The sequence below is a fragment of the Hippopotamus amphibius genome, chromosome 4 (genome assembly GCF_030028045.1).
Source record: "Hippopotamus amphibius kiboko isolate mHipAmp2 chromosome 4, mHipAmp2.hap2, whole genome shotgun sequence".
NCBI lineage: Eukaryota > Metazoa > Chordata > Mammalia > Artiodactyla > Hippopotamidae > Hippopotamus > Hippopotamus amphibius.
The window spans coordinates 125,615,052-125,634,199 of NC_080189.1; the positions used below are offsets into that span (position 1 = coordinate 125,615,052).

Genomic DNA, 19,148 nt, shown 5'->3' on the forward strand with positions numbered 1-19,148 from the left:
TCAGCAGTATTGAGCCCGCCACCATGGCCATCCAGCTTTCCGCAGTAGACACTTTCTGCTGCGGATTTCTTCCCTCTTGTCCTCTCAGTCTGTCTTCCTGCTGCCAACAATGTATATTACCCTGAACCAGTTCTCCGGTTCCCACGTTCCAGCTCCCAGACCCCCTGTTCAGCTGTGAACTGATGTCTCAGTCTGGACACACTGAGCCGTGGTGCAGACCCTCCGTGTGTTTCTCACTCTTTCTTGTCTGCCACAGCTCAGCTGCTTCACCCTCTCTGAACAGTCCCAAATGCCTGCCTCTGACCCAGGGAAATACCTCGTTGGAGAAGAGGTTTCCCCATCAGATAAGGGATGTTTCCCCAAATTCTGCAATCTCCCCTCTGTTTCAGATCCTCCCACCCCTTTCCTTTCTTTTCCTCCTCTTTCTCCTTTTTTTTCCCCTCTGTCCTACCCAGTTATGTCAGGATCTTTGCAGTCCTTTCTGGTGTCCAAGGTCATTTGCTGGTGTTCAGCTGGTTCTCTGTGGGAATTATCGCGTTTTTTGGTGTATTCCTGATGCATTAGAAATGATGTATCAGCAAAAAGTGCACTTAGATGTGGTGCTTGCAGAAAATTCTCCTTTGTTCCTTTTTCACAAAATCCAATTCCTTCTCCCAAAACAGAATTGGGGTAACTTCTTTGAGTCCAACAGCAGCTCAGAACACCCCCTGCACCAGGGGGTCAATCACTTTGGGGAGACCTCAGCCTCACCTGGCAAGATTCAGAAAATGGACCCCAGCTTTCCCCCACAGAGAGGCTCCAGGCCCCCAGGGAACTCCTTTGACTTTCAAGGAGGCAATGTCCACCACCGCCCCCCAGCCCCAAATGCAGCACACGCTCTGGGAGGTTCCTTGAGCCGAGCCCGCACAGCTGAGCCTCCCTCTGCCAGCCCACGACACCCCTTCAGACCTTGGGCCCACCCTTGGGGCACCGCGCCCCCACAGGCGCCTGGCCCCTTGGTGCTGACTCTAAAGTGACCACTGCTTGCTGCCACCCTGCACCCCACCCGCCCAGCTGCCACCGCCTCCATGTGCCTCGACCCCTGCCCCCTGCCAGGCAGATGCTGCACTGTCCCGCTGTCTCCAGAGCCCCACAGTCGCCCCTCCTGGGACTCACCACCCCCATCCTTGGTGCCCCCCAGCCCCTCAATGTCAAATTTTAAAGTACTTAATATTTTATGTTTTCATTATTATCATACCATTCCATTTTCATGAGGGGGAGTTTGTTCTTTCAGTCATCTGCTTTTTATTTGAAAATGTGTCCACTATTCTCAGTAGCTTTTAATCAATAATAGAAGACTAAGAAAATGGCATATTTTGTTTCAGTAGTTTTTGTGCCACTTTACTCAAGTAACCCTTCTCAAGGAAAGGTTCTTGCTGTAATATTTTAGTCTGTACCATTCACTTCCATGGGCTTTTTTGACACTTAGAAAATTCATCTGCATTTTGTGAAATATGAATTACTCTATTAGTATTGAAGAAAAGGGAATTGGAGGTTGCAGATAGATTACAGAGAAGTAGTTGCTATTTTTTGCAAAGAAGCTGTGGGAAAAATGAGGACAAATCAGGACATGTTCATCTACGTTTTGGGGATATGTTCCAGTGGCATCTTGGGTGGGGGAGTTCTAAGTGGGGGGGGGGTGACGAAATCTGATAGGAAGTGCTTTGGCATTAAGTTGCTGTGGAGGTAAGCACAGAGGGATGAGTTTGGCTAAGTAAAGGTGTTCCGCAATGTTCCTTCTCATGCTTCCTAGTTATTCTGCATCTCTGCAACAGCAGTGAGAGTCAACAACTTTGAGTCATAAAATTAAGCACTGAACTCCTGAAAGATGAGACACTTCTAGGGGTCCACGTCATCTGAAACAAAGCAGAGGGGAAACAGGCAAGCACCTCACATAAATCCTGAAAAATCAACCAGGAGACGTTTCTGCCCAGCAGTAAATGGTGAACCAGAACTAATAATCAATGACTGGTTTTTTCTTATTCCACATATATAAAATATCACTGACTTTTTTCTTTAATGTGCTGTGCTATTTTAAAGAATATGAAACTATGTATATGTTACTCTGAATTTTGCTTTTGGATAAACTTATTTTTCTAAAAAGTCTTAAACAGCACCATTGCAGATTACCATATCATACAAAAATGGGCTTTCTTGTGAAGTCTTAGACATTAAAAAGGATTCCTAATTAAGGCCATGTAACATTTTGTTGTAATGTTTTACATAAAGCTGTCAGGAATTTTAAATAGACTAGCAACTTTTTTTTTTTTAAAGAACTTTTATTGAAATACAGTTAACAGGCAATAAACAGTATATATTTAGAGTGTACAATTTGGTATCCCAATCTCCCAATTAATTCCCCCCCCAACCCTCTCTGCTTTCCCCACTTGGTATCCATATGTTTGTTCTCTATATCTGTGTCTCTATTTCTGCCTTGCATTTCCTCTTTCATAATTGTTAGCATTTACCTTATGTATTGAGGTGCTCTTATATTGGGTACATATACATTTATAATTGTTATCTCCTCTTCTTGGATTGATCCCTTGATCTTTATGTAGTGTCCTTTCTTGTCTCTTGTAACATTTTTTATTTTAAAGTCTATTTTATCTGATATGAGTATCACTACACCAGCTTTCTTTTGATTTCCATTTGCATGGAATATCTTTTTCCAGCCCCTCACTTTCAGTCTGTATGTGTCCCTAGGTCTGAAGTGGGCCTCTTGTAGACAGCATATATATGGGTCTTGTTTTTGTATCCATTCAGCCAGTCTGTGTCTTTTGGTTGGTGCATTTAGTCCATTTACATTCAAGGTGATTATTGATATGTATGTTCCTATTACCATTTTCTTAATTGTTTTGTTTTTGTTTTTGTAGATCCTTTTCTTCACTTATGTTTCCCGCTTAGAGAAGTTCCTTTAGCATTTGTTGTAGGGCTGGTTGGGTGGTGCTGAATTCTCTTAGCTGTTGCTTGTCTGTAAAGCTTCGAATTTCTCCATCATGTCTGAATGAGATCCTTGCTGGGTAGAGTATTCTTGGTTGTAGGTTCTTCCCTTTCATCACTTGAAATATATCCTGCCACTGCCTTCTGGCTGGCAGAGTTTCTGCTGAGAAATCAGCTGTTAACCTTAAGGGAGTTCCCTTGTATGTTGTTGCTTTTCCCTTGTTGCTTTTAATAACATTTTTCTGTTTTTAATTTTTGTCAATTTGACTACTATATGTCTTGGCATGTTTCTCCTTGGGTTTATCCTGCCTGGGACTCTCTGCGCTTCCTGGACTTGGGTAGCTATTTCCTTTCCCATGGTAGGGAAGTTTTCAATTATAATCTCTTCCGATATTTTCTTGGGTCCTTTCTCTCTCTCGTCTCCTTCTGGGACCCCTATAATGTGAATGTTGGTGCGTTTAACATTGTCCCAGAGGCCTCTTGCTGTCTTCAGTTCTTTTCATTCTTTTTTCTTTATTCTTTTCCACATCAGTGATTATCCCCATTCTGTCTTCCACGTCACTTATTCGCCTTTCTGCCTCAGTTAATCTGCTATTGGTTCCTTCTAGTGTATTTTTCATTTCAGTTATTGTGTTGCATATCTCTGTTTGTTTGTTCTTTAATTCTTCTAGGTCTTTGGTAAACTTTTCGATCTTTGCATCCAGTCTTTTTTCAAAGTCCTGGATCATCTTCACCATCATTATTCTGAATTCCTTTTCTGGAAGGGTGCCTATTTCCTCATCATTTAGTTGTTTTTCTGGGGTTTTATCTTGTCCCTTCATCTGGTACAAAGTCCTCTGCTTTTTCATTTTCTCTGTCTGTGGCTGTGGTTTTCAGTTCCACAAGATGAAATACTGCTGATACTGCTTGATACTGCTGTCTGCTCTCTTGTGGAGGAAGCTATCTAGACTAGCAACTTTTTAAAATAATATCTGAACCATATTTCTTAGTTGTAGTTTATTTTTAAATACTCTTATAATGTGACATATTTTTGTTATTATAGTGTTACATTCAGTTCTGTTCCTTTGGGTTCTGTCAGTCATCGGCTGAGTGAGCTTAGATATGTTGACCCCACCTTATCTATCTGTCCATGAAAGATTGATGATGAAGTACCCTGAGAGCCTGCTCTGTGCTTGCAGCATGATTACTAATCTTTACAGCAGTACTTCAAGGTGGACATTGTTGCACCCGTTTTATAAATGAAGAAAGTGAAGCTCAGAAGGTCAAGCAACTTGCCCAGGGTCACATTGCTAGTGAGTGGCCAGTGTTGAGATTCTGAACCATCTGGATATAAAGCCCGTGTGTTTTATTCCACAAATTTATAATTCTCTGAGTTATTTGCATTTCACTTTGAGAGTTTCTATCCTTACCATATTCTTCTGCTTTTTATACCTTTTTTTTTTTTTTTACTGCTGAGAATTCTTCCACAAAACTACTATTGATTTTTAGCTAACCACACTTTGAGCAGTTGCTCCTTGACACGTTTTTCTAAATCTGATTGGTATTTCAATGTTTCATCACAGATCTTCTTAAGACAAACTGATTGTGTATAGTCTGTCAATCTGGATGAGCCTGTTCTCATCCATTTATATAACTGTAAATGAAACTACTGAAAATAGTGTCCTCATTCCTCTCAGTGTCAGGGTGCTTCTCAGGATCACCTTTCACATCTTGCCTCCAATTTATTGTGTAATTATTTCATCAGGTGGTTGTCGGGTTTCATTTGTAATCTCGATTCCCATGGATTTATCAACAGAAAAAGAAGAATTAAAAGAAAAAGTGCAGCTCGTGAGAAGTTTCTTCTGCCAGAATGGCTAATTCTTTTTGTAAATGGTACAGTTATAGAGTCTTGGTTTATTATCCAAACCTATGCTAGTTCATTCTTTTCAGAATCGATTTCTCTTGGTTTCTCATATTTTTATCATCCATGCTGAGATCCAGCTGTATAAATGTCTCCATGCTCAGAGGTTCCTTTTATAATGGAAAGAAACTTTAATTGCTGCAAGGCTGAAGATATCAGCTGTGATCAAAAATAGCTGCACTGTTTTAGCAAGATTTACATTAATTTCCCCAGTGGTGAAAAATGTTTAAAAAAATATAAATGAAGTAGTTAGTCCCTATAGGATCAAGGAAATAATGACAAACTATTTTAATTATTTTTAGAAGTTCAGAATTTACAATCTCATCATCTTATTACTTCATTTCAACTTAGTTTCCTTTGAGTGCTTACATCCTAGCCAAATCCTGGGCAAATCCTGTGACAAGCTGTGCTTCATCTTATGTTTCTATATTTTGCATCTGGAGATTATGGAATCTAGAAATTGACTTTGACATAATTTTATAAAATCGACATGGTAAGATTAGTCCTTCTCTTTTGCCTAAGGTTTGATATCTGACTGCTATAAACCTTTGTAAGTCAATTCTGAAAGTTTAAGAACTTGGAAAAATGGGATAGAGTGGAGTGGGGTAAATCTGCTCTCCTCTGTTGCAAACTGTGGAATGATATTTATTAGGCTGTATGGAGTTTAAGCCAGAGAGTTAGGCTCAGTAGCTCCCCCAGGTTTATACTCACCTATAAGTATCATACATACATTATTTTGATCATTGTATGCATGTTGTCAATACTGAATAAAATTTATTAAGTAGATATTAGGAAGGGCTTTGTTTAGAGTTCTTTGCATATTGTGATACCTAATGGTGGAATTTTCTAACAGTTGAGTTGACACATCTTAGATGATTTTTCTTTAATTTCATTTATTTAATTATTAAATGGTATATTACACAGCAATATATGACTACATCTCCAAAGAAAGTGAAATATTTCCAGATAAGTTGATCTATCCTCAACTCTGCCTTTCCAGGAGAAAGAAATACATTGTTTGCAGTTTGGTATATATCCTCCAGACCTGGATTTGATACATACACACACACACACACACACACACACACACAGAAAACATGCAGTGTTGATTTGTATGTATGTGTTTTATATAAATAGTACCATAATGTATATTGTTGATCATATTTTCACGAAAGCTTTTCAAGAGTATTCCAGTTAGCATCTCTGGTTGTAAAGAGTACCATACTACCATTTCTCTCTCAGGCAAAACTGTGAAGGATATGAAGTTTTTTCTTGGTTTCTGTTATTTTGCCCATTATCGGCCATCTTTGTTTTTCAATACCCCCGTCTCTCCTTCCTCATCCTATCACTTAGACCTTAAGGAAAAGATTCCTGTCCTTCACTTTGAACTTAAGTCAGTGTATTACTTACAACACGTATATTAACCGTTAGCACCAAGTAAAAAATAGAATGCTTTCTTCCAGTTGAAAGAACTTCCAGCACTGATAAGACAATGTGGAAATGTTTCAGGGAGCATGAGATTTCTTCTTTGTCCCTGAAGTCCCACCTATTAGGTACCTGCTCATTCTGCGAGGCCATGGAGCCATCTCAGCCCAAGAATATTTTGAAAGAAAAAGCACACATTTTGAACAGGCTTTACATTTAATTATGGAAGCATTTGCCAGAGTTCCAGTTTATAATTTGAAATCATCAGCTCCTCTACTCAACCAGGAGGAAGGCAATGAAGTATTTAAGAGTTCAGCATGTCCAGGTGAAAAGGAGACAGGTTATTTGCTCTGAGAATATGTAAAAGCATGCACCACTACAACTGTTGTTATGTAGTAGTGATGGTTATAACACAGCTAAGTACCCAGCGGCCCTAAAAAAAGAACTTCTATTTTCCCTACCACCAGGCTTCTGGCTCCTCTGGGGTCATTTTGGATCCCAAACTTTAAAAAACTTTTCACCACTACTTACATATACCTCTGTGGTTTTCAAATTCATGACCCTGCTGCTGTTTTCTACCTTGAGGAATGCATACCTACTTATTACACATCAGGTATGATGCTGGCCATTTTTATATACTTCATATTTTATCAAAGATGTCAGATTTAATAAGGCAAAGATTAGGATACCCATTTTACAGGTGAGCCCGTTGAAATTCAGGGTCACCTAACTGAAGTGGTTGTTTCATAATTCTAACTGAGATGGCATTAACTGCAAAGTCTGTCTTTTCTATTAAGCCTTGCAGCTTCTTTTTATATTCCTGTTTTCAAACAATATTACATAGATTTTTTATAAGCAGTCTTGCATTATATTTTGGACTCACTCTAAATTAGTGTCATTTTGGAAAAAGTTTAAAAACTAAACTATGGAGTACTCATTATTAGGTATGCTTGTAATGTGCCGTGTTGGAAATTCTACCAGCCAAAACCCATTTAAAGTCTTGCTGATAAAAGTTTTCTTTTCACTAAGATCATCTGCTAGCTAAAATAATAATCAAAAGGGAGAAGCCACTCAAATAACTGTCTTTTCACTCACTAAACTCATTTCTCTCTTCCCAAATTCTTAGATTAATGAAGATTCTGAGTTGTTTTGAGGGTTTACATTAAGTATTCCTCTGTGTCTAGCAATGTCCTCCCAGTGTTTTGAAGAAGAATTAAAATTTTCTTTCTATGGCTGTCCCGTTATCTGACTCTTTTTTTTTTAATGTAATGGACTTGTGGTTTAACATTTTACCTTCTTTTGTTGTTGCAAAATTAATTGAAGTACCTAAAAGTATTTCCCTGTAAGATCATATTTATACTAGGTATAATTTGTGTATACATTTTATGTTACATTGAGTGAAAACATGGGTGTTCTAGAATGACCTGTTTTTGTGTTTGTATTCTTAACCAATATGTTTACTCTACATTGATATTTAAGCTCATCAAAGCAAAATGTATTATTTCTAAATGAGATTGATTGGTCTTTTATTTCTTGTCACAACTCTAAGCATTTTGCTTTGGGAAGATAATGCTATTTTGAGTGTAACAAAATATCTTAAGATTACTAAGTATATTTATGCTTAGCAAACTTTAAATAATCAGGGAGTTTATTTGAAAATCAAGTTATTCTTTTGAATTTTGAGTTAATAATTTAAGCATTTCACAAGGTGAGATACCTGTTTTTAAATGTGATTTATATTATTTAAATAGTGAAACTCTGTTACTGAGTTTTGGGGACTATGTTTTGGCATAGTGGGAGATATACCATTGAGTTGCCAAGACCTTGTACATATGTTTTTTTTATCCACTGAAACCAGTGCTCAGGTATTTATGAAATGGTTTAGGGAATCACATTCAGAAATGCACTTGTGGCTGATGTTTCAGAAATACAGGCAAGATTTTCTGTATCTCTGAATTTCTTGGATTGGAAGGGTCTTCTAAATAGTTTTCTCTGTTCAGTGATTCAAATTTTAGAGAACAAAATTCCATGAAGCCACTGGCATTATCATTAATTCTACCGCTACCTTTATAGTAAGTCTTACTGCATGTTAAGTCCACCTGTCTGAAATATAAGCCAATTTCCAGCTATTTCCCCCCACCAAGAACGCTGTTCTGCTTGAGGCATTGTCACAAGAGCATAAATTCTCCATGCCTAGAAATGTCAACTAACATTGACATTTTTATTTTTATTTTTGTTTTTAGAGCATCAGAGCATCGGGCCTCATCCTGCTGGAAACAATCCTTTTTGGGTCTCTACTTCTCTACTTTCCGGTAAGCAACATATTTTTATAATTGCATTTTAAAAATAGCCATTTTATTTTGCTACTTATGTGTATATGCTTATATATACTATATTACTTGTTTATATATCTATATCTGTATGCAAGTTTATATAGGTATACCTATATTGTGTACATTATAGATGTAGGTATATAAACAAAGGCTTTACAGATATTTAAATCCTGGCTCTTACCTATTGGGTGACCTTAGACAAGTTGATTAGCATTTCTAAACTAACCTTGGTTTCCTCTTGTAAAATGGATCTAATTATACTTTTCTTCCCAAATTCGTGAGGGGTTAAGGGCGTTAACCGCTTAAGTGAGCTCACATATGAAAGGCATGCTTGGTATATACATGTAAATGTTGGTTTCCTTCTTCTTCCCCTTCTACCTGAATCAGAACCAAGTCGTTAATGCTGAAAATTTCCAAATGGTTACATAGAAAAATAAACAGAATAAATGTGTGTATGGTACTAGTGTCGTAGATAATCATAATAGACCTTCCTAGCACACTAGTTAGATATCTGTAACCAGAAGGTAAGTATTGATTCTACTAACTCTATTCAACCAACTTGTATTCAGCAGTTCTTGTGTGTCAAGCACTTTGCTAATCTGGGAGTACTCTGTAAGTGAGAGAAACTTGCTTTCTCTTCTCAAGAAGGTAACAGTTCAGAAGAGGAGATGAGGATGTACAGGCAATTACAGTGTGACACAAGCTAGGAAGAGGAGTGAGGGCAGAATGCTGTGGAGGCACTTGGGAGAGACACCTGACCAAGTCTGGGGAATAAAGTGTCACTTGACTGAGACCTGAAAGCTGAGTAGATGTTAGAAAAGGAAAAGGTAGGCACCAGGTTCTTTCTCATCTTCCCCGAACCTCACTAGCTGCTCCATGTCAGCCTTCTTGGCTGATTCTTAATCTTCTTTCCCACTTGTTGCTACTTGAGTGTCTCGGAACTCGGTCCTTGTAGCTTTTCTTAGCCTGCATTCTCCCTTGGGATCTCCTCTAGCCTCAGAAGCTTTAAATGCTATTGAATTGCCAGTGCCTTCCGAATGTATATCTCCGGGCTGCACCTTTACCCCGAGCTCCAAACTCACTTTCTGCTGCTTACTTGACAACCCCATTGGAAGGTCCAGTAGAATTCCCTGTCATGTTCCTAACTGAGATACTGATCTCCCTCAGCCCCAAAGTCAGTCTGTCTCTCTCTCTCCATTGACGGCAACTCCATCCTTCTGGTTCCTCAGGCTGAACACCTGGGAGTCATCCTTGACAATGCTCTTTCTTTCGCATCCATCACAAAACCATTCAAAACACAGCAAAGGTCCAACCACTCCCCACCAGTTCACTGCTACTGCCCTAGCCTAAACCACGATCGCTCTCTTCTGAGTTATTGCCACATCCTCTTCCTGGCCTCTCTTCCTCCACGCTTACCCCCTACGGTCTGTCTGTCTTCAAAATGTCAACCAGTTTGAATGCCAAAGTTAGACCATGGCACTCCTCTCCTCAAAACTCTGAAAAGCGTTCCCATTTTACTTTCAGTCAGAGCCAAAATCCTTAGGATGGCCTTCAAGGTGTGACGTGATTTGGATCCTGCCCCCTCCATTACCTCATTTTCTGATCATCTTTCCTGACTCACTGTTCACAAGCGTTCTTAATCTATCCAGGTTTTCTACTTCTTGAATTACATTTTATATTTCTCCTTAAGATAGAAATGTATTTAGGTATATTCATTTGTGTTTTTCCTTAAAATTATCCATATTACTTAAGTCTTCTAATTTACTAGTATAGAGTTATACACAGTAATTAATAATAGAAGCAATATGATGATACAAAGACTGTTTATCATGCCTGGTGCTGTTTCTGTATAAATGGCATGTTGCACATTTTAACATTTAATCTTCCCCACTGAACTACCAGGCAGGTATTTAACCAAAGTCATAGAATCACCCAGTTACGAAGTGAAAGACCTGAAATGACTTCAGTAATCTGGGTAATAATCTTAATCGTCTGGATATCTGTTGTTGCTGTGCCATCATCTTTTTCCTGAACCTCTGCTATTTTAAAATATATTTTCTACCCAGTAGCAAGAGGGGTATTTTAAAATATGAAATCTAACCTCTCACCACTTCGAGAGCGTCTCAGTGTTCTTAGAGTAAACATGAAAACCTTTGACATGGTTCATGACGTTACGTGTAGTGTGGTCCTTGCCCCCCACTCCCCTCCCCCCCCACCCCTCCCCCAGACTCATCCAATACTGCTTTCTCTTCACTTTCCACACCACCTCCCCTGACCTTCTTTCAGCTTTTAAATGAAACAGGATCTCTCTCATGGTAGGTATAATAATGGCTCCCTAGAGATGTCCACAGTCCTAATCCCTGCAACCTGTGAATACATTACCTTACATGGAAAAGGGAACTTGGCGGATGTGATTAAATTAAGGACTTCAAAATAAGGAGATTATTCTAGATTATCTGAATGGCCCAAGTTTCCTAAGTGAATAAAGAGAAGCAGAAGAGAGAGAGTGAAAAAGATGGCACCATGAAAAATATTGGACTGGCTACTGCTGGCTTTGAAGATGGAGTAAGGGACCACAAGCCAAGGAGTGCAGGCGCCTCTAGGAGCTGGAAACAACTAGGGAACAGACTCTCCCCTTGATTTCAGTTCCATAAGACCCATCCAGAACTGAAAGATAATAAATCTGGGCTGTTTTAAGCCACTAAATTTGTGCTATATTACAGCAGCAACAGAAACTAATGTGCCTCTATCAAGGACCTTTTTGCATGCTTTTCCTTCAGTTTTGAAGCATCGTCCACTCTTCTTTCCCCCAACTGCCATCTCACCAATTCTTTTGCCTAATTAACAACTAGTCATCCTTTACATGTCTACTTAAATATCACTTTTTCAGGAAAGCTTTCCTTGACCACAAACTGAATTAAATTCTTTATAATAACTTCTTAGGGAATCCCGCTCTCTTTCGTAACACACCTATCTTGGTTTTGTAAGTATACATTCAAAAGTGCGATTATTTGGTTAATGTCACTCTCCTGCACAGACTCTCGTTCAGTGAGGGTGATGGCCTGTTTCCGTGTGGCTCACTATTATATTTGGAGCACTTAGCCCAGTGCCTGTCACTATAGTTGAAGCACAGTAAGTATGCAGTGAATGAATGAATGAGGTTATATTTGGATGCATTTAGAGCTGTACCGTAAACTAGTGGTTGCCGTCCTATTGAAACAGCCTCCGAAGGATCTGCTTGACTGTGGAAGAGCAAGAATGATAGTCCTTATTCATACCACTTTATTTAGTGTCTACAGCTAGGCATTAAAACACTTTTTAACATTATTTTTAGGTGTTAGCAAATTCAGGTTTATTTTTTACACAAAAGATTCCTACTTACTCAAATCAAGTGGCTATAATAAAGAGCTTAGGCCTAAAAGCTATAGTTTTAAAGCCTCTTAAACAGAAGAAGAGTCCTAGAAAAGAGGGACGTTTGAAAGAATAGTAAATGTTAGGTTGCTTAATGGTCAAAGCTATTACTAGGGACCCTTTCACTGACTGGGATCCAATTTTGAAAACCATCTGATGGACCTATACCTGTGATATCACGTACAGAGAAAAAGAGGAGGGAGAAACGGAAACTTAAAAGGAATAAAAGACAACACTTCTGCTTGACAGTTCTATTGTGCTTGGAAGGGGAAAAAAACAGAAAAGAAGACATATTTACCAAACCAATTCTGTCAAACAGGAACCTTAGGATAGCTCATCATGTTGACTTCATGTTTAACTAGCTGTTTTTTTTCACCTTTCATAACATAATTTTTTTCTGCAATTGCTTAAAATATTATTGTGTAGCTCTCGAGTTCATGCTGCATACCTTGGTTTTAAATAACCAGTGTTCATGCTCTGTTGGCAGAAAGGGCCAAATTATTTAATAAAGATTTGGATGTAGCATAAGATACAGGAGGATAAAAGACATTAAAATATATTATTGATTGAGTATCAAAAAGAAAGTAATTTTATTTTAGGTGAGAGAATGGAAGATGATAACTCGGAAATCGATAATAAAATCTTTGCCTGCATAGGGAATGTGTATGTACATGGGTGTACGTGCATAGCGCATTCTTGACAAGAAGAATAACTTGGTCATTAGACCAGAGCTCATTGGCTTTCTTGGGTTTTGCAGAATGAAGTTTATGACTTTGGGCTAGAGTTTTTGCTATAAGGAGGATCTCTGTTATAAGTGATAAAGGTGATTAAGTAAACCTGATATAGCCAAAGGCTCTAATTATTTGATGGTGTAAATGTGACCTATACTTAAATGTATACTGTTAAATGTCTTACTACTGTCTCTGTTCCATGTGTGGCCTGTACCAGAATTGCTCATAAAATTTTTACTTGGGGTTACAGTTTTTTTTTTAAGTGTTCTTGAGTAAAGTAGGATTGTTTTTCAGGCTGGGTAACTCCATGGAAGGACGCTTTGAGGATATTCACTGTTCTACTGAGTTGTTATGCAATGAGCCTTTTCTTCTTTTTATGCTGCATATTGTTGTACAGATTTGCAAGAATTAAGGTTATTTTTGCCTTTTCTAAGCAATCTTAGACTACAGACGATTTCATAACAATGCTTATATTGGAAAGTCCAAATTAGAGATTATCATCATTGTGCAGATAAGGACAAACGAAATCTGACTAAATTTAGCATTGTTATAATTGGGTAGCAGAGAGCCGAAGCATATAAAACATTTTCTTACAGATTCTCAAAAGAGACTCATGATTTGAATTCCATACATTTGTGAACACATGATTAGTCTTCATAATCACCTAAAAAAACTTTCATACAATTTATAAAAGAAAGAAAAAAAGAGCTTTAAAAAATCAAAGTATGTTTTTCTTGCTAAATCACATAAAATGACATATTATGGATTACTAAAACATATTAAGTGATATGGAGTCTAGAAGTTTGTTTCTGACTTGACTAAACCACTGGTTTCAGCTAATAAAGTAAATTTTTTCCCTCTAAACTTAGTTATCTGTTTGATTGGTGGATGTGCCTTTCTAAAAAAGACACCAATACATATATAAATATGGTCCTTATTTTCAGGTTGTCCTCCCCCCTCCCCAGTCTTATAAAAAAAGAGCTGCAAAATATTAGAACTGGAAGGGACATCAGACACAACTTAGTCTTGATTCAACCTCTGTTTTGCAAATGAAGGAAGAGAGGCTGAGAGAAATTGCAGCCCCTCCAACTTTCCTCAGCGAGGTGCTGAGAAATCCAGGAATAGACTCTCGTCTCTGGTCTCCTGGTCCAGCACTCTCTTCACTCTAGGACAGTACTTCTGATGGAGGGTATGGGTGTGAGATGCACATGAAGTTAAACAGCATCATCAGGGAAGCTCGTGTTCTACCCCTTGATCAGTCATCTTTCCTCATTAGGCCTCCAAGGAAATAAAAGGCACAGAGGATAAAACAGGGAACCAGTTTAAAATAGCTTGAGGTTTGGCTCTAAGGAGTTTGATGTAAAACTCCCATGAGCTCGGATGGACCATTCTGTTGAGCCACATGAAGTTTCTGATATTCAGTTGTTTTACCTGCAGAAATAGAAATTGTCTTTCAAATTTAATAAACAATTCTATTAGACCACATCAGGTTAGTTTCAGTGGCACAGAACCTAATGCAGTTAAGAGACTGCTTTTTCTATGATCACCCCAAAGCCTAAAATGAGAACTTGGACTTTTTTTTTAACTCCCATGTAGAGCACGTGCACCCTCCAGAAGCAGAGAAGCAGCAGGAGCATGTTGCTTCCATGCCTGGAGCTTCAAGGGCAGGAAGTAAAGGAGAGATAGCTGAAAGTGGGGAGGGAGGGTAAGAATGGACCATGAAAATATAGTTGATGTGGCCAAGTTTTTAATCCATTACTCATTTTTTATTTTGATGCTCGAATTAACCCAGGCCAGTAGGAGCCCCTTCAAGCTGGCTCCTGCCTTCTTTGGATATGACGTCATCATTCTTTGAGCACTTCCCTCCTCTCTAGTGCAACACAAAGTACTTTTCCTACTCCAGCCCTGGAAGCAGCATTTTCTCCAAGGAGCTCTGGTGCTTTTTAGGGGTAAATGGTAGCAATTCAGTTCTGAGACAGATTCACTTCCATTGTGACAAACGTAGGGCAGAAACTTCCCAGTTTTACAAGGCCAGTGTTTTTCAAACCTCCGTTATCTAGGAGATTTTGTATGGAGATTTCTCCTCAATCCTAAGATTCTATCCTTAAGAGGGTTTTTAAACTGATCTAGGTTGTGTAGTGTCATTTAGATCCATTTGGCTTGTTACCAGAGCAAAAGAGAAAAAGGAAATCAGAAGAAAAGTTACAACTCATGAGCACAGCAGCACTGTCAAGAAAACAGTAACGGGGATGGCTGTTTCATGCCGAGATAGCTCAATGAGTATGGGGTAGAAGACTCTTACTCCACAAGCAGCTAGAGGATTTCAGGAATATCGGCCAAAGAATGAAATCAAAAGACGTCAAAGAACTAGACCACCTCCTTGAAGGGAGTTTGAAGTGTGTGATGCCAAGTCCCTTTGTTCTCTTGTCTAGGATAGGTTAGAGGAATAGAAGAAATGGTTGCAAATGCCCTGGGGTCCTGTGCAGTTCCACTATCCCCTCGTTCCTGTGCTCCTCAGCCCTACCAGCCTTCAGACAGAAGTCTGATCTGATGGGTGGGGGGAATGGTTGTCTACAGGCAAAGGCACGGAGGCTAGCCAGTGTGCGTGTTCTAGGGTGGTTGGTGAAGAGTCTTGGGTCAGTGATGTGTCAGGAATTAACTAATAATCTTCCTTTAGCTGAAAGAGTTTTAATAAACCGAGCCTTAAAAGAGTTGAGAATTGGACCCTTAGTTTGTTGGTGAGAAACAGCAGTTTTCATCTTTACTAAAGTAAATACCAATTCGACTATCCACCTTTTAAAAATACTTTGTTGTTTTTGTGAAATATAATTTATTTACAAACTAGGACAAAATGGAAAAATAGAAGGAAAAAGTAGAAGATCAACAAAAGTTGTTGTTATCCAGAAATAATCATTGTATACATTTGATCATTTGAGACATCTATAGATGCACGTATATGAATTGAGATAGAAAATGGATGGATGGTGGAAATTGAGACACAGATAAGACTACTCTGAGTTTTTTAAACAGAGTTAATTTTACTCTTTCTTATTTTAATAAAAAAACTGAGGTGAAACAAGTTACTACTGATTTTTAGATAAATGACTTCACAACAAGGGTTATTAGTTCTAAAAGATCTTTCTAAAGTTAAAAAATATTATAAAATACTTTAGAAGTTGGGTTAGTTATTTTTTTCTTAGCTATATGTCTCAACTTCAGATAGTATCGCTTGCATTCAGCTGACAGCTAAGAAATTGAATTGTTTCTTTTGCCCCGTCCTCCCACTCTTTGAGTTTTATTAGTTAATAATTTTTTAATTGTTATGTTTATAATATGGAATTTTGAAACTATTATTCACATAGTTGTTCAACCTTAGGTCTATATTTAATGTCTTCCACTAATCTTTGTAACCTGACTTCTTCAGTCCTCAGTTCTTTATTTTGATTTGTGCCTTGGTTTTCATTAACAGGTTTTCATGCAAGAGTAGTAAGCTCTGCAGTTTTAAAATTCTTACATGCCAGAGAATCTCTACCTGTTGTCCTTATACGTGAAGAATAACTTCCCTGAGAATAAAACATTCAAGACACACTTCCTATTGCTCAGCTTTTGTGTCTATTGTCTATTTCCAGATCTTGAAATAGCCTGATTTCTCCCTCCTGTGGATGACTTGATATTTCTGCCTCAGTGCCAATGTCATTCTTTAGTCTTGCAATTAAATAATCGACCTAGGAGTTACCTTGAAATTTATCATCCTGTGTTATTTTTTTCTTGGATCATGGTGTTTCTTTTCAATATGTAGATGTAAGGCCTCTTTAATTCTTGGAGTGGTCTTAAATTATGTCTTTAATTTTTTGTTTCTTCTTCAGGAACTTGAATTTTGTACACATTGGATTTTCTTTTCCTTCTGTATCTGTACTTCTAGTCATTAGTGTATCTATCCTTTTCTATTTTGTTTGGATGTTTCCCTCAGGTCTTTTTTTCCATGATCTTTACACTATTCTCAGTTGTGTTTATTCTGTCTGAGTTTATTCTAATATTCCTTTAACCTCTCAAGTTTTTTATTTAATTTAATTTTCATTGTTATTTTTCCCTCTTCCCTGGCATTTTTTGGAATAATTTTATCACTTTCTCTGTTTTTCTTATCTCTTCTTTGATCTCTATTCTCTTTTTCTTTGACCTTCTTTTTATTTTATTTTTTATTTTTTTACCGCACCATGCAGCATGTGGGATCTTAGTTCCCCAACAGGGATCGAACCTGTGCCCCCTGCAGCGGAAGCGCAGAGTCTTAACCACTGGACCGCCAGGGAAGTCCTTCTTTGACCTTCTTTATCAGAGGAAACATGTTTTCTGCAGTTTTTTTGAGGCTGTGAGAATTATTTATTTGAATTTTCATCAGTTTTCTTGGGTAATGTCAATTTGTTGTCCATCCCAGTATTTAAACACAGTCTATGCTGTTTCCTTTCTGATTTTTATTTATTTTTTTATTGGGATAATTCTTTTTTATTGTGGGAAAATATCATAAACTTACCATTTTAATAATTTTTAAATGTACATTTCAGTAGCATTAGGTACATTCACAATGTTATCCAGTCATCACTATCCATTTCTAGAACTTTTTCATCAGCTCAAATTAAAATTGTATCCATTATGTAACTAGAGATTATCATACTAAGTGAAGTCAGTCGGTAGAAGAAACACAAATACCACATGATATCACTTATATGTGGAATCTGAAGTATGACACAAATGAACCTATCTATGAAGCAGAAACAGAATCATGGACACGGAGAACAGACTGGTGGTTGCCAAGGGGAGTGGGTTGGGGGAGAGATGGAGTGGGAGGTTGGGGTTAGCAGATGTAAGCTTTTATATGTAGAATGGATAAACAAAAAGGTCTTACTGTATATAGCACAGAGAATTCTATTCAATGTCCTATGATAAACCATAATGGAAAAGAATATTTTTAAAAAGAATATAGATATATATGTATAACTGAATCACTTTGCTGTACAGCAGAAGTTAACACAACATTGTAAATCAACTACACTTCAATAAAAATATTTAAGAAATAAATTAAAAAATAAAATTATATCCATTAAGTAACTTCCTATTCCTCCTTCACCCCCAGCCCTTGGTAAACTCTCTTCTGCTTTCTGTCCCTATGAATTTGCCTATTCTCAGTGTTTCACATGAGTGAAATCATACAATGTTTGCCTTTTTGTGCCTGGCTTATTTCACGAAGCATAATGTTTTCTGGGTTTATCCATGTTATGGCATGTGTCATAATTTCATTTCTTTTATAGCTGAATAATATTCCAGTGTATGTATATATCACATTTTGTTTACCATTTATCAACTGGTGGACATTTGCGCTGTTTCCACTGTTTGGCCATTACAGATAAGCTGCTGTGAATATTGGTGTACAAGTATCTGAGTCCCTGCCTTCTGCTTTCTGGGTATAGGAGCAGAATTGCTGGATCATATGCTTACTTTTTGTTTACTTTTGAAGAACTGCCAGACTGTTTTCCAAAGTGGCTGCAGCAATTTACATTCCCACCAGCAATGCACAAGTGTTCCAGTTTCTCCACATCACAGTCTCCTTACCAACACTTTTTATTTCCTCTTGTTTATTCTTATTTTTAATAGCCATTTTAATGGGTATGAAGTGGTAGCTCATTGTGGTTTTGATCTGCTGCTTTTCATTTTTGAATGAAGCAGTTTTTTTCAGGTAGCTATTATGTAAAGAATTAGGTGGAGAGCAGCAGGAGGCATAGGTTGGGGGAAGCTACCTCCTCATTCTGAGATCACATGAAGCCCCATGGTTAGTCTGTGTTGTAATCTGGGGCTGCACCTTCTTCTTTCACCCCACTTTGTCTCTGGCTCTTTTCCTTGGTGAGTGTGTCCATCAACAAGGATGGCTTGTCTCCAGATCTCTCTCCAGTCTGGGATGACGCTGTATTTCTACAGGAAAATTCCTCGGTTCTCTTTTGGCCCCCTATGCCCTAAAATTCATTCTCCAATGAACAGATTGGCATTTCAGGACTGGAACAGTGCTTCCTGACTGAGCTCTGCATTAGGAATGTAACAGCTCTGCGTGTATTTCTTCATTTTGGTGCAACTTTAACTCAGTTCTTGGGGCACCTCTTTTCTCTTTTCTCCCGTAGTGATTCTTGTCTGTCCTCAAAGCTTAATATACTCCCTGCGTGCCAAAAACACATAAGTTTATTTCTCCAGCCCAAATCTCTCTCCTGAATTTCAGACGTGTATGTGCACCTACCTATTCAACATCTCTACTTGGATATCTGGTAGACATCACAAACTTAATACATCCAACACTTAATTCCTGATTTCATCACCACCACCAGACCT

The 19,148-nt window shown here is 38.1% G+C and overlaps 1 protein-coding gene across 1 annotated transcript in view; it reads left to right on the forward strand.

The window, feature by feature from the left end:
- Positions 1–19,148, forward strand: part of GPR158 (G protein-coupled receptor 158) — a 315,313-nt gene that overhangs the window by 205,507 nt on the left and 90,658 nt on the right. Inside the window, exon 5 of the mRNA XM_057732013.1 lies at positions 8,548–8,616. Within this exon, the coding sequence (XP_057587996.1) occupies positions 8,548–8,616 (69 nt within the window). The remainder of the gene's footprint in view (positions 1–8,547; positions 8,617–19,148) is intronic.